The following is a 14,743-nucleotide window of genomic DNA, read 5'->3' on the forward strand; positions in this document are numbered from 1 at the left end:
TCACAGAGGGTCTGCTTGCATTAAAAAAATGCTAGACCAGGAATTTAACACACTAGAGCTACCCTTATCTATCTGCACAGTTTGTATTATTTGGTCTGAATGTTGATGTTGAAGCTAATGCCGAAATGAAAACTATAAAAGTGTTTTATATTTTGAGAGACACTTGCCTCGCATAGGTGTCAAGCTCAGGTCCTGGAGGGCCGCTGTCCTGCATGTTTTCCAAGTCTCCCTGTTGCAACACACCTGATTCAAATGAACAGGTTCAATGTCAGGCTTCCAAGCAGCTTGCTGATGATCTGATCATTTGAATCAGGTGTGTTGCAATAGGGAGACTTGGAAAACATGCAACACACCTGATTCAAATGAACAGGTTCAATGTCAGGCTTGCGCAGAGGTTGCTGATGATCTGATCATTTGAATCAGGTGTGTTGTAATAGGGAGAATTGGAGAACATGCAAGACAGCGGCCCTCCAGGACCGAAGTTTGACACCTATGCCTCAGAGTGTGGTGTTGTGAACACAGAGTCACAGCGCTATCCTCTGGCTCCAGAAAGAACTACAATAAACCAATAAATTCTGGAAGTTGCCATCAAATGCTGAATTAGTTATCTTGACTACACAGACCAATTTGTTGATATGAATGGTGTTAAATCAAACAAATCTAGAATTCACTTGAGGGTATAGTACTCCATGAATAGACCTTGGGCTAACTTACATTCACGAATGAAGAAGAAATAGCCAAAATATTAATATACCACTTTGGGCATGATTATCGATGCACATTCTTACGCGCTATTTGCAGTTTCACTTAGAACTGCTTGTTGATGACATTTGAAGATGTCATTAAAGCCATCGACTTTAAAGTCTGGCTTGCAAGTGATTTATGTTCAACACTTAGGGGAAGAAAACAGAGGGATCGCAACACTCTACATTATTTTTGTGTTACAAAATCCCCTCACTCTCCCTGACCGTGATTGACAGTTGTTGTTTGGCTCTAATTATTTTATTTTCCGTATTCCTGCATTTTCCAATCCTTGCAGCCCTGAAGTTGGATTGGGATGGGTTAATTAATAGTTTGCGTTGCACGATTACTTCATTTATTCCAAACACTTACTGGCAGGTGTCTTTTGAACTGTTTACCTTTCATTCTCAGTCAATATGAAAAAAAAAACACAGTTTACCTTTCATTCTCAATCAATATGAAAAAAAAAACACTTTTCTAACTTCACGCATACAGTGGCGCTTAATCTCATCTGAATGTGCACGTATAGCCTACAGCAACCGGCTACTAAAGCGATCATTGTGATGCATCACATTATATTTTCAGTTTTGAAATAATAATGTTGTTTCTTTTACGCAATGTCCCCTTTTGAAAAAAAGGGTTCAGAAGCATAGTGATTCATTTCATTCCTCGTCTCTGTTTTCACCCTCCCGCCTCCGATGCAAACAAATGGGCAACCATGAGACCAACCGTCATAAGGCTACAGACACTGCCAGCCATGTCCTGCATGTAAACATATGCTGTTTTTTTTAGCCTTTTTAGTCACTCTCAATTATATTTTTGCTTCTTTTTCTCACCGTCATTATTTTTCTGAAGGTGTGAAAACGTTGTGTGTGCTTCCCGAAGCAGCGGCCATGTGTGTTAGTGCACTGGGGAAATGGAGGTCTGACGTTCGGTTACTGCTGTTGTCGGTAATGATGATGCTCTCCGTCTCCGGTAAGCACGCCGCCCTATATTGACAGGAGGGCTTCACTCAACAAGCACATTATCGCATCTTATTACTGTATTTATGTGACGCGTGTAGAATTAAGTTTAGAAATGACGTCGCTCAAGCCATAAAATCGAAACATTTTGTAAAAACAGCTGTCTTCGCCATTTTTCTGATTTCTAAGGCCTAAATACACCCCCCCCCCCGTCCCCATTTAAGATTAGCCAGATAAAATTAAAAATGTAGTCTACAGGTTTCTGTGGTGCCCGAGTTACACATATCAATACTACTTACAGCTGAAACCAATCTTATCACTTATGTGTGGATGCCCAAGGCCAATAAAGATGAGCGTAATTACTATTAAAACCAAATACTGTATTCGCTTTACCTGACGGTACTGTGACAGCACACGAATGTATATGCTCCTGCCTTCTTGGTTTTATCATGATGCGTGCAGCTGTCAAGGCTATCCATCGACTAGAAACGTCGATTTTGTGATATTTAGATCTTGAATTGTGTCATGTTCCGTATTTGGCAGCAGGTGGCAGGCGTTAATTTCTGCCGCCTGCACACCTGCTGCCTATTTGTCGGTGATTGCACCTGCTATATCTAGGCGCACCGGCGGTCGACTCATTGCCGGAGTATTGCATGCCGTGCCACTGCTGTTACCCATGTTCGTAAACATTCGAATTCAATTGCTGTTGGTTACATTTTCTTCTTCCCATGGGTATTATTCTAAGCGCATACGTGAACTAGTAATTGTTTAATCATTTTTCCTTGCTGTTTTTTGCAAGTGTTTTCTGTTGTCGCATTACATCATTCCCTGGTTCTCGTTTTTACCAGCGGTTTCTGTTGTTTATTAGGCGGAGTTTTTGTTTATAATAAATATTATTTTTTTTAGACGAAGTCCTTGTTAGTGTCTGCTATTTCGGGGATCCACTTGTTCTCGTTTGCTCTGTTACGTACGAAGCAGTTCCTTTTCCTGCTTCGTGCGTAACGTGACAAATTGTTGGGAATCTGTACCTGAAGACCCCCATTCAATTCAAACAAATCTGACATTGGTGGGGGAGAGGGTGGCAGTATGAATTAGAAAGTTATATCACCCCCCCCCCCAAAAAAAAGCTAATGTTAGGTGTTAAGAAAGATGCCTCCGAACTTCTCTGTTTCGCTCCAAACCAAAAATGCAGGCGATTTGGAAACGCTAAATATAGCAAAGTGACAAAGTGGTCAACTGTCTACTCTACAGGAAGCCGCTTTTGTTTAGCCGTATGGATCTTTTTCACCAAGTGAGGTGCCACACCATTTTCCGTCTCCATGACAACAACTCAGAATGCAGTTATGTGGGAAAGCTTGTGGTGTAATACCTTTGCGTACATCAACAGCCTTGTTTTCTTAAGATGAGCAAATATGTCAGCATTGTTTTTTCGTTGTGGTAGCTCTGCATACGTTTTCTTGTCTATCAAATTGTGCTGTTTGAACAGCCTCTCTAAAAATTGTTACCGATTGGTGTCACTAGAGAGCAGCAACGGGCCACTGAAATGAAATGAAAATGAAATGACCCCAGCTTCAATGTGGGTATGTCTGTTTCAATATTTTGCAGTTACATCTTCTTCAACTCGTTTGTTTGTGTAATTAAACATTTAATAACAACAATGATTATAATATTTATTATTATACTACTACTAGTACCACTACTAATATAACAATAATAATACCCTGTTATTGGCTGGCAACCAGTTCAGGGTGGACCCCACCTACTGCCCGAAGGCAGCTGTGATAGGCTCCAGCACGCCCGCGACCCTTCTGAGGATAAGAGGATTAGAGAATGGATGGATGGATAATTTTAATAATAATGATAAATATACCTTTGATGTGTGGTGAGGGTCGTGGCTGGTGAGGCGTTAATATAAGTCAGATTTACGAGCCAAATGGAGTGGCTTATTTGCCATTAAGTTAGCAGCAAGACATATTATTTTAAATACACACCAGAAGAATTAGAAAAAATTCATTTTTTTTTTAATTAATTGCCCACCTTTTGTGAGCTGCACAGTATGACGAGAGTGGCCTGGCTATCAGCTACTTGGCTGTGTCAAACACCGGCACTAAATTCAATTAGTGTGGCTGCCACGGCCACTCAAAACGAGGCTGGTGAAGACAGTGTGGAAGCATAATCCCTTTTGCCGCCCCTGGCGCTTTGTCTGCAATTTTATGCAATAAGCAAAATTAAAGTTGCACTCTAACGCATAAATGTTAAATAATTTGCCTGAATATAGAAAATCAAAATGTATTTTGGAAGTGTCTGAAAACATATCGGAGACAGGACAGGCACTTAACAATAGCTTCGTCTGTTTTAGTACAGTAATTTTACCATTAGATGGTCCCGTTGAACTGTGTTGTTTCCAGTTTTTGTGAGGAATTTGGGGCCATCTGAGGTGACAGTAGCTGCTTGCTGCCCCACTTCCTGCATCTGCCATGTATTTGGAGAGGAAATGCACAAATTCAGCAAGTTTACCAATGACATCAAGAACATTGGATTCTAAAATAAAATCAGTAGAAAGCACAGACAGGAGAACTAAAATGGAAAAGATTTTTATTGATGATTTTGTTTTTGACTCCTCACGTGCAGGTGATGTTCAGCTTCTGAGCCTCTCCTGGACCGCGTTTTCCTGTAGGTTACTGACAAACAAATAAACAAAAGCTAGTTTTAATATCTTAACCAATTGTTGAAGCCTGAGTTTCTCTACACCGCGAATGATGATCATATTCCCACCTCTGTAATCTTCGTTGAACACAACATGCAGGTGTTTGGAATGTGGCAGGAGGCCCGGAGCAAACCCCCGCAAGCAAACGGAGAACACACAAACTCACACATAACATGAAATGAGCGAGAAATCAACGTGCTGTACATTCACCTTCACGTTTCCGGCATTGACCTTGCATGTGTAACACACACCGAACACACAAAGACCAAAGAGACAAATACATGTATTCATAATAAGGATGAGATAACTGACATTTTGGGTACAAGGAGTGTTGATCGAAAATAAGAGGGGGCTGGGGAGTGTGGGGGGGGGGGGGGGGGCAAGTGAGGCAGACAAAGATGGGAGGGGCAAAGGGCCTGAGGCATGCATGAGGCTGCTTCACTGCAGTACTTCTTGTCTTTGCGAGTGCCACTGGCTCATAGAGTACCTGCCTGTCTTTCCTGTACAGGAGTGCTGAGTCATTCATTGCTTCTGCCCAGTGGATGGAAAAAGTGTACACACCTCTGTTCAAATTCCATTGTGTGTGTGTGTATGTGTGTATGACATAATAAATGGGACCAAGATAAATCATTTCAAAGCCATTTCCACCATGAATGTGACTTGTCACTTGCACAACACACATGCAATAAAGGAACTCTTAGAAAGGGGAAGTAAAAATAAACAACTGAGATTAGTTGTACACCAATGTCCTCGCAATGTTTTACTTACCACTTAAATATCAAAATAAAGACAAGCACATCATTGAAACGAGATTTGTAACACAAATTAAATGAGCCCAAGTTTGTAAGAATCGTTTGAGGATTTTGTGGTACTTTTTATGTTGCGAATCATCCCAAATTGACTTGAATTGCCAACAAATCAATTGAAGTAAATAGGAATTTTGGACAAAAGCTTCAGACTCATGCATTTGGGGTTACTGTAATCAGATTAGCAATTGAGTTGTGCAGGTTACATAGGTCACATCAATGATGGTTTTAAAATAATTTATTTTGGTCTTGGTTTTGTTTTTGTTTTTCGTGACAAAGTCTTGGCTCTTGAACATGGGTGTGCTGTGTGTGGACTTTTTCTACCCATTCTGTACAGTATCGCTAAATGTTTAAATATGTGTGTGTACACACGCTCCTGCACGGGTGTGCGGATGTCACGGTGGGCAAAAAGAGTGTGTCCTTGGTAACAATGCACACAATTTCTCAGGTTAGTGGGTTCATGTGTCTTATTTGTGTGTGGAGAGAGGCACACTTTTGTGTCGCATCAAAACACAACTTGCTGTGGTTGCTGTTGTCCATTAGTGAGATTGTGTGTGTGTGTGTGTGTGTGTGTGCGCGCGCGCGCGCGCTGCAGAGAGGCAATGGTGCAGCAGCAGTGGGAACCAAGCCAAAAACACCCAACTGCAGTAGAAAATGGTGCAGAGTCCCTTCACACACACACACACGCACACACACACACACACTTCTGTCAGGGGAGTGCAAACTCATGCTTACCAGACTCATCATCATTCGTATAGAAGTACCGACAATCATTGTTCAAACGACACGTATGTGATAACTTCAAGTGACTTTGAAGTGGAATATTGTTGGGTTTAGCTGTTTTTAAGAACGCAGTGGAAACACTTAAAAAACTTAATACAGTGTCATTGCCTTTCTAAATTGGCTCAACAACTACCGGTACTCTTTTTTTATTTTTAGTAAATAAAAATCTTTTGTATTCCTTTTTGTGATGATGGAGATATATTTGTGCATGAACAACTCGGAACTACCAGTAGTCAAAAAAAAATTTAAGTACTTTCTGGTTTGAAGATATAAAGCCCAATCCATTCCACCAGATATCAAAATACAGTCATACCTCGGTTTTCGACCATAATCCATTCCAGAAGGCTGTTCGAAAAGCGATTTGTTCGGCCCATGACTAGAGGCTAGTTAGTACACTATGCAGAAATACTGTAACAAAAAAAATATTTGCGCAAATCACAACAAACACGTCTGCTCACAATGAACGTCACACGAGGAAGCGTCACTTCCTCGTATAAGGAAGCCGAGAGGAGACGAGTGGCGTATTCGGGTTTGCTTAGTTTGGTCGAAAACCGATTTTCGGTCCTGATCCGAGGCGTAAAAATCTAACATTTTCTGGTTGAAAAACGATTTGGTCAAGATCAGTCAAGGTTCCATTGTTTTGTTTTTGGTTTTTTTCCCCCCACACAACGTCTGCCACTGGAAATGTACTTGGCATCCCATTTTTCTGTGCAACAATTAATGAAATGGTGTTGTTTTCTTTCAGGTTGTTCAAGCATGGACGTAACTGTGCCCTATAAAATCCACGTCATGAATGGATCAGACATCAAAATCCCATGCAGTTTCACTTCCTGCTATCAGATAGACACAAACAAGTTTGTCATGAACTGGACCTACCATGAATCAATCAACGATACAGAAAAAATGGTCAGAAAGATCGCCAAATATGAAGAAACACACTGTCAAAACTGCATTTACCAACCATTGCTTCTGTCTTTCCATAGTTTTTGGCATACGATAGGAAGAAAGGAATGGTGGCTTTGCTTCCAGAGCGCTTTGGAGAAAGGGTGCTATTTGCGGGCAACCTGGCAAAGAATGACCTTTCCATCACTCTATTAGATGTTCAGGAGGAAGATGAAGGGATTTACAAGTGTTACGTGATCAATCCCCCGGACCGCATACATGGACACGGGGCCATCAACCTTAAAGTTTCGACTGAACGTAAGATACTCAACCCTCCCTCCTGGAGAAATAAATGCGCACTCATCTTCATCCCAAACTTGCCTTGAGGATGCAGTTAATAGAGCTCAGATGGTAGAATGGTTGATTCTCCCTTTTTTTCTTTGTTTTGTTTGACAGCGTTACTCGAAATTCCAACGCGTACAAATGCAGAAGTATTTCACTTTAGTGGTTCAATTGCATCCAGTGGTTAGCGTGTCAACATCACAGTGCAGAGGTACCAGGTTCAATTCCATCTCCGGCCTCCCTGTGTGGAGTTTGCATGTTCTCCCCGGGCCTGCTTGGGTTTTCTCCGGGTACTCCGGTTTCCTCCCACATTCCAAAGACATGTATGTAGGTTAATGGAAGACCCTAAATTGTCCCCAGGTGTGAGTGTGAGCGTGAATGGTTGTTCTTCTCTGCATGCCCTGCGATTCCCTGGCAACCGGTTCAGAATGTCCCCCTCCTACTGCCCGAAGACGGCTGTGATAGGCTCCAGCACCCCCCGCGACCCTTGTGAGGATAAAGCGGATCTGAAAATGGATGGATGGATGGGTTCGATTGCATACATTACAGGGCTGGAAAGAACTTTTGTGAAGAAGAATTTTGCTAATCATTTGATGAGCAAATTAGTCATTTTAAAGGTGCATTTTTGTTTTGGCACGGCTGGTGTATGTGTGGGTAGCGGGTTGTCACAAATGATCGGGAGTAGAAGGCTGTCTCCCAATTTGACATCATCCGCAAGTGGAGATCTTTCTACAGTTCTTTCTAAACTGCAGAAATGTCTTTGAGTTCTTCCCAAATACTCTCGATGCCAAATAATAATCCGACGTAACATCACTTTGTATGTGTGTGTGTGTGTGTGTTGTTTGATTTTGCGGACCTTTTGCTCATGAGTCATCTTTTTATTTATTAATGGCCTACGAGAGGTTGAACTTAGTCCCTCAGCATCTTTCTCCCACTTACACGCTAGCTAGGCTAACTCAGCTGCACTTTCTTTCCACTCTGTTTAATCAGCCCAGTGGAGCTTTTAGCCAGCACTGCACTCCATTTCTTGTCCATACGATATACTTAACTCTCCCCTTTGTTTCCTTCAGTTCCCCCCCCGAGAGACTCGACGATCGCCGTTGCAATCGGGGCATCGGTGGGCGGAGCCCTTGCTCTCCTCATCCTTTCCATGGTGGTTGTGAAATTTCTCCGTCATCATCTCAAACAGGATCTGACCTCAGAGGAGAAGATGGAGGAGGAGGGGAAATTAGAGGCCGAAGGTGCCGCAGACGAGGGGACAAAGTAGGAAATCATTCATTCAAATCGGATAAAAAAAAAAAAGTTCAACAAGTGGCAGAATTATATGAAACTATTAAGACTCTTAAGACACTATAATTACGGCCATGGCGTTGTACAGATTTTTTTTATTCTTATAATTAGATAAAAAGATAGTCCCCCGGCTTTCAGCCCAGGTAAGCCCATTGGTAAAAATGTCACTGGCCCCTTTGATCAACTGAAACCAGTCCAGAGTGTCAGCTGGCATAGGCTCCAGCGTCTATTTTAGGATGACTTTGTGATTTTGCTCACAGATTGTAAACCAAGCTTCATACTTTCTCACCCTCTCTGATCAAACTCTTTCTGAATGTCAATCTCTTTTCTGACATTTGCAGACAAACTTAAATGGGTCATCAGAACAAATTAGGAGCCTGCAGAGCTGCCGACCCAGCACGTCCCCCTGGTAAACTTCTATTCAATTGTCTTGCTGTCAAAAACAGAGGGAGCGACATCATAATGTGCACTCAGGGATGTTTATCCATGATTACCTAATGATGTATGCAATATATATTCTCTGACCATTGACATTTTAAGTGAAGGTCGACACAGACAATTATACTTCAATGACTGTTTTGTATTTTCATATGGTCCAGTATATTACATCGACTTTAGCTTCTGCAGTACATCAAGGAGAGTTTATGACATTATTTACAATTTTACAAATTCATTTCTATTGTAATATTGCTTTTTCTCAATCACTCTCATTCATAAACAAACAAGGAGAATAGATTTCAATAGAATTTCAAAATATTGAATGTTTCACTGCATGTGTATGTTTGTTTTGGGTTCGAAGAATGTTCAGGTTGTTCCTTCTGTTTTCTTCCAGAAGATATTGTGTCGTCATTCCTCTGCCCAGAACAACCACTGACTGAATCATTCACCACCAAGTGCATCTGTTCCCTCTGCATGTTTGTGTGTTTCAGTGGACACAAGTGCGTGTGTGTGTGTGCTTAAGAAAGAGAGATGTGTGTTTGTCTCTTTACAGACGCTGATTACATCTACAATGGTAACTACTGGTACTGTATTTTCCGCACTAAAAGGCGTACCTAAAAGCCTTCCATTTTCTTAAAAGCTCACAGCGCTCCTTAAAATCCGATGCGCCTTGTGTATGGTCATTACGGTAATATTTCGACCCCCAAATGGCTCCTTGCTCGAGACATGCTGACAACGCAGAGTTCAAACTTAAGGTGATCGGTTACGCAGTTGAACACGGAAATAGAGCAGCGGCAAGAGAGTTCAACGTTCACGAGTCAATGTTATAACTTGCGGTTGTTTTACTGACATCTGATCGTTCTGTTAGCATTTCCTTGAGCGTAGCTCCATCTAGTGGAGGCATTGTAGATTGCATCTTACAATGCGGTGCGCCCAATGTATGAAAGAAATTACAAAATAGGCCATTCATTGAAGGGGCGCCTCATAATCCAGTGCGCCTTATAGTGTGGAAAATACGGTACGTTATAAATGTTCATCTGTCCAAGGAACAAATTTGTCATTGAACATGTATGACAGATTACCACTGGAACCTCACAGTAAAACAAAAGGATCCAAGAACACAAGAGATTTTGTTTCTCACGATATATACCGTATGGACAAAAGTATTGGAACACCGGCCTGCAACACTTGAAATGGAAGAAAATATGGTTTTGGCTGCCTCTTTGTTTGACAAAAACATAATTTTAGATGAGATACTGTATTTGAGTTCATTCATGTTGGAAAATTAACATTCCAGTACACCCCAAAGGGATTTGAAGGGCTGTCATGTTCTTCGGCACCAAACTCATCCAATCCATTTTATTTTATTTTATTTTTTTTTTACGAATCTTGCTTTGTGCGTTGGGCCAATTGAAGAATTCCGACTCAGGGCTAACTCAATGGTTCAGTATTGGGGTCTCCAGCCTTCAGTGGCTCTTTCAGCCTTCTATAGTGGCCATCCTCAGACTTTTGAATGCTACGTGCTACATGACCTACCGGGGTGCTAAAAACAAGCATCGCTTGCCCCTTACAGATGACACCTTATAACCATGAGTAAAACTGAGGCTTGTCTATGTCCTTGATGTGCTAACGCAGCTCGCTGAGATCCAAGAGCAAAAATCACATTAACCAGGCAAAATCAATGTTGTAATTGACTATTATTTTGAAAAACACATTTTACATTGGCAACTGAAATAGTCCTTATTAGTTCAAGTTGACTCCGCGCACCGCATGCAATAAAATTATTTCAAAGCACAGAAGTAGACGGTTATTTTTGGTTTGCCAATGTGTTAAAGTCGTACTTTACGCACTAAACCTCCCTCATGAACTCCAGCAAATACGTTTCCATTTCTGCCATTTCAAGGACTATGCGCCTCTTATGCACCAATTTTAAATGGAAAGGAAGGAGTCCCATGTATTGGTGGCCAATCAATTCGGCTGTGTTGATGCCCACAATGGCGCAAAGCGCTCGTCTTAATCTGTGTTAAGCAGCGTGCATGTACCGTGCCATCCATCCCTCTATAGCATAGGTGTCAAACTCAGGTCCTGGAGGGCTGCTGTCCTGCATGTTTTCCAAGTCTCCCTGCTGCAACACACCTGATTCAAATGAACAGGTTCAATGTCAGGCTTCCGCAGAGCTTGCTGATGATCTGATCATTTGAATCAGTTGTGTTGCAACAGGGAGACTTGGAAAACATGCAGGGCAGCGGCCCTCCAGGACCTGAGTTTGACACCCCTGCTCTATAGTTTACAGAAATTACTACTTCAGGCAGATGTTCAGCCTGGAGTAAACCATCACGTCAGGGCAGAGCGTCAAGAGCTCAAAAATGTCATTGATTGTAGTGTATCTCATCTCAATATTTGAACAGGTCCCTCACTTTGTTTCATTTAGTTCAGCGCCATAACCATTTGATGATATAAAAACAGTGTAGTGTACTCAATGCATGTGGGTTAACACATTTCAACATGTACCAGTCTTAAGTTATGTCCGAACAAGAAACAAACATGGGTTTCTGTGTGCATGCTTAATCTTTTACACTGCGTAGCAATGGGCACTTTTTATGTATATCGCACTTATTTCATTGTGCTACAAGAAAATTGTGTTTGAAAAGAAGAACAAATTGCTGCCTTGATGTTTTGTATCTTTTTTTTTTTTAGTTTAAATAACAATACGAAAGAAAGTTTGTTATAGAATCATGATGTCCAACTGGAGTTGTATTTTATAGAGATTTGCATTCCAATTGCAGCAAAGCAAAAGTGTTTTGTGTGTGTGTGTGCATGTGTGTGTGTGCGTGTGTGTGTGTGTGTGTTTTAAGATTTTCATGATATCCTTTCCTATCTCCAAGGTCAGGTCACTGTTTTCACATTGTCACATTGTCACATATTTCACATCAGTGCTTCTCAACTGGTGGGTCGGGACCTAAAAGTGCAGCTTGTAAAAAATTATATCTCCCAGTATTCTGATTTTTAGATTTTTTTTTAAATTTATTTTCCAGGACAGTACTGAGGTGTAAGCACACTTTTGCTCTTGTCACTAGCTCCTCTGTAAACAAAAGCAGTGCAACGCAGGCTTGGGCAAACGTACTTCATAGCTCAATATGTTCTTGGCGGTATGTCAAACTCATTTAAAAAGTAACATACTTTACTGTTTGTTTGTTTTTTTTTTACTAAAAACATGCATCTTTGCAACAATAAGACGATGCGGATCCCAGACTGACAGCAGTTGAGAACCACTGTTTTAGATAATACTGTCATTGAGAGCATGCAAAAAAAAAAGGTGTCAATGAGAAAAGCATCTAAAATGTTAGGTATGTAAATGGTTTCCTGGAAGGTGTGCACTTTATAGTTACAACATAGCATGGTGATTATATGCTACGGAAGATATGTTCTCCATGTATCCTTAATTTCAGCATCGCGAATGTTGGGGGAAAAAAATCGTAATAAAGTATTTCATCATATTTGCCTTTTATTGTGTTTGAATCACATAATACTTTGAAGGACAAAACATCTTCGTGAGACTAAATTCAAATGACACATGCTCTTGAAAACTACAGCAGAAGTAAACTCAACATGTACGTGTGTTTATAAGCCAATTGAAGTATGGATGATGAACACTCTTGTCAGCCATTTCCACAATATTCATACCGACCATCCATTATCTGAACCGTTTACCCTCACGAGAGTCTTCAATTCATCCTAAAATGCATGTTTTGGGGATGTGAGAGTGTTACAGTACCAAGAGATGTATAGAACGTGCCTGCATTAATTAATCCATCTCTGAACACAACTCCCCGCAACCTTTACCATTTCCATCTAAAAGATAGCAATGCAACAAAATAAATAGTTTTTGTCCTCGCAATTGGACAAATCACAGTTTATAAAAGTATCATTTTGTACACAAGAAATATACCGTAAATGTAAGTGAGAGTCAATTTTCATGGCTATATAGTAAACATTCTGCCTTTATGAAGTACATCACAGCCATTTTCGAGCGTCCTTCATTTTAAGGCCAACCACAAGTCTGCACAATCTCGCCGTAATAATCTTTGCACACAGGCGTATCTAATATTCCGTGATGACTCCGCACCCAAGTCTACAATTTTGAGCTAACAGTTGCAAAACTTTGTCCCTCCCTTTTAAATGGGACTCACCTTTTTATTTTATCCCGTTCCCCGCCAAACTGTCAGATGGGACGGCCCAGAGCGATTGGAAAAGACGTGGACACTGCAGAAAGAACACAGAGGAGATGGTGGACCCAGAACGAAGGGAAAAAAGGGTCATGGTGAGAAGAGTGAAAGATAGGATGCTCAGATGGGGACAGTCTGAAGATGAGGCTGAGACAGGGCCACTCAGGATGTTCTCTGAAATGTGCTCACTCACCGGCTGGTGCAAAGAGAGAGAGGAGGAAACGGAGGGAGAAGAGAAAGGAGAGCAAGCCCAAGTGTTGGGTGATAGGGAGGTTAATCAGACTGTGTGTGTGTGTGTGTTGGGGGTGGGGGGGCACATCCAGAAAGATGACGTTGGTGTGGTCGAGAAAGGGTTTGTTTGTTTGTTTGTTTATTGAACATAAAACATGTGTGCAGTTCTCTGTGTCTACGTTCGTGCGTGTCAGCAATGTTATCCATGTGGCTTGACTGCAGCATTTCAGCACCTCGGCCGCCCCAGAAAGAAATCCTCCACACCCTCCGTCGCTCTCTCTCATGTTACTTCCCTTTTGCCTCCTGTTACATCCACTCCCCGCAGACCCTTTTCTGCATTTTCACAAATTCCTCCTTCCATCCCACCATGATTTTCTCCCACCGCTCGCTAATATCCTCCTCTCCCCTCTTCTCTAAGTGCAATGTCCTCTCTTGCTCCGCCTTCAAAGCGTTCCAAGGTCACCCCCGTGCAGGAGCAAGTGCGTGTGCACATATGCCACTGTCACTACATATGATCGTGGACTTGCAAAGGCTAACTCCCTTGTCCCTTGCCTCTCTGAGTGTATATCGAACGATCCACATTGGTGTGTGTATGTGTGGTCAATCCTATTTGAATCATGAATTGTGTATCTTATGGGAACTACATGAGAGACAGAATGAGAAAGAGTGGTCGTAATTTGAAGGACACTCTGTAATGCACAGATCCATCCAGAACAAATCAACATTAATTTGAAGACCTTCGTGACCCACCTTCTGCATAGATGACTTTCATGTTGTCAAGAAGATCAATTGATTTTTCACCGAGAAAGCAAAGAAAATGACCAGTGATAATGTCGTGGTTCACTGTGATGACTTTTATGCAGCTGACGCAGGCTTGACCCCCCGGCTCAGTGACATGTTCAATGAAGCTCTATGACTCTCTGGTGCCTGGCGTTGGGGCAAAATATCAAAATGATATTAGATTGATTACTCATGATGCAGTATCAATACACGAGAATTTAGAGCTGCACAATAATTGGACAGATCCACTTTTTTATTGTAATTTAATGAGAGAGTAAATGATTTCTTTATAGCTGTATTTTTACTATTGGTATATATGTCAATTTTTGAGAATGTACTGTATACATCATTAACATCAGCTTAAAATTCATTTTTCATGAAATGATTCCACGATATTCCGATTATGAAAGACATTACTAATCTTTTAATGTACCCTTTGTGGTACATTTCCAGGGTTCTTACAGAATTTTAAGTCAACACACAAAACCCACAGCAAAATCTATGCTGACAACAGTAACAGACTGCAAAAATAAGGACGTAAACAAGACTGTCTGA

General features: G+C 41.3%; 1 protein-coding gene and 1 long non-coding RNA gene across 4 annotated transcripts in view; one reads left to right on the top strand and one right to left on the bottom strand.

The window, feature by feature from the left end:
• The window catches only part of LOC147197052 (uncharacterized), a 31,773-nt gene that overhangs the window by 14,694 nt on the left and 2,336 nt on the right, over positions 1-14,743 (bottom strand). Inside the window, exons 2-5 of the long non-coding RNA XR_015102507.1 lie at positions 14,159-14,335; positions 13,142-13,214; positions 4,329-8,415; positions 4,077-4,175 (exon numbers count right to left, since the gene is read on the bottom strand). This is a non-coding gene — a long non-coding RNA (uncharacterized LOC147197052). The remainder of the gene's footprint in view (positions 1-4,076; positions 4,176-4,328; positions 8,416-13,141; positions 13,215-14,158; positions 14,336-14,743) is intronic.
• On the top strand, positions 1,485-11,023 carry scn2b (sodium channel, voltage-gated, type II, beta). 3 transcript variants are annotated; one of them, XR_015102505.1, is made up of 6 exons: positions 1,485-1,716; positions 6,745-6,905; positions 6,983-7,199; positions 8,294-8,486; positions 8,855-8,922; positions 9,346-11,023. XR_015102505.1 is itself a non-coding variant. In XM_086125894.1 (4 exons), exons 1-4 carry the CDS (start codon positions 1,518-1,520, stop codon positions 8,488-8,490), a joined length of 774 nt encoding a protein of 257 aa, XP_085982020.1. In that variant the 5' UTR covers positions 1,485-1,517. The 3 variants fall into 3 exon arrangements, 1 of the variants encoding a protein (XP_085982020.1); XR_015102506.1 differs by having other exon boundaries at positions 9,349-11,023; XM_086125894.1 differs by lacking the exons at positions 8,855-8,922; positions 9,346-11,023 and having other exon boundaries at positions 8,294-8,490.

This window comes from Hippocampus guttulatus, chromosome 12, assembly GCF_054856545.1.
Source record: "Hippocampus guttulatus isolate MCC_2025c chromosome 12, RoL_Hgut_1.0, whole genome shotgun sequence".
Classification (NCBI taxonomy): Eukaryota; Metazoa; Chordata; class Actinopteri; order Syngnathiformes; family Syngnathidae; genus Hippocampus; species Hippocampus guttulatus.

Excerpts from the sequence above, each read along its gene's own strand:
- scn2b (XM_086125894.1), top strand. The coding sequence starts at position 1,518 with ATGCTGTTTTTTTTAGCCTTTTTAGTCACTCTCAATTATATTTTTGCT. Across the intron at positions 1,717-6,744 it reads GATGATGCTCTCCGTCTCCG|GTTGTTCAAGCATGGACGTA; the intron begins GTAAGCACGCCG and ends GTTTTCTTTCAG. Across the intron at positions 6,906-6,982 it reads TCAACGATACAGAAAAAATG|TTTTTGGCATACGATAGGAA; the intron begins GTCAGAAAGATC and ends GTCTTTCCATAG.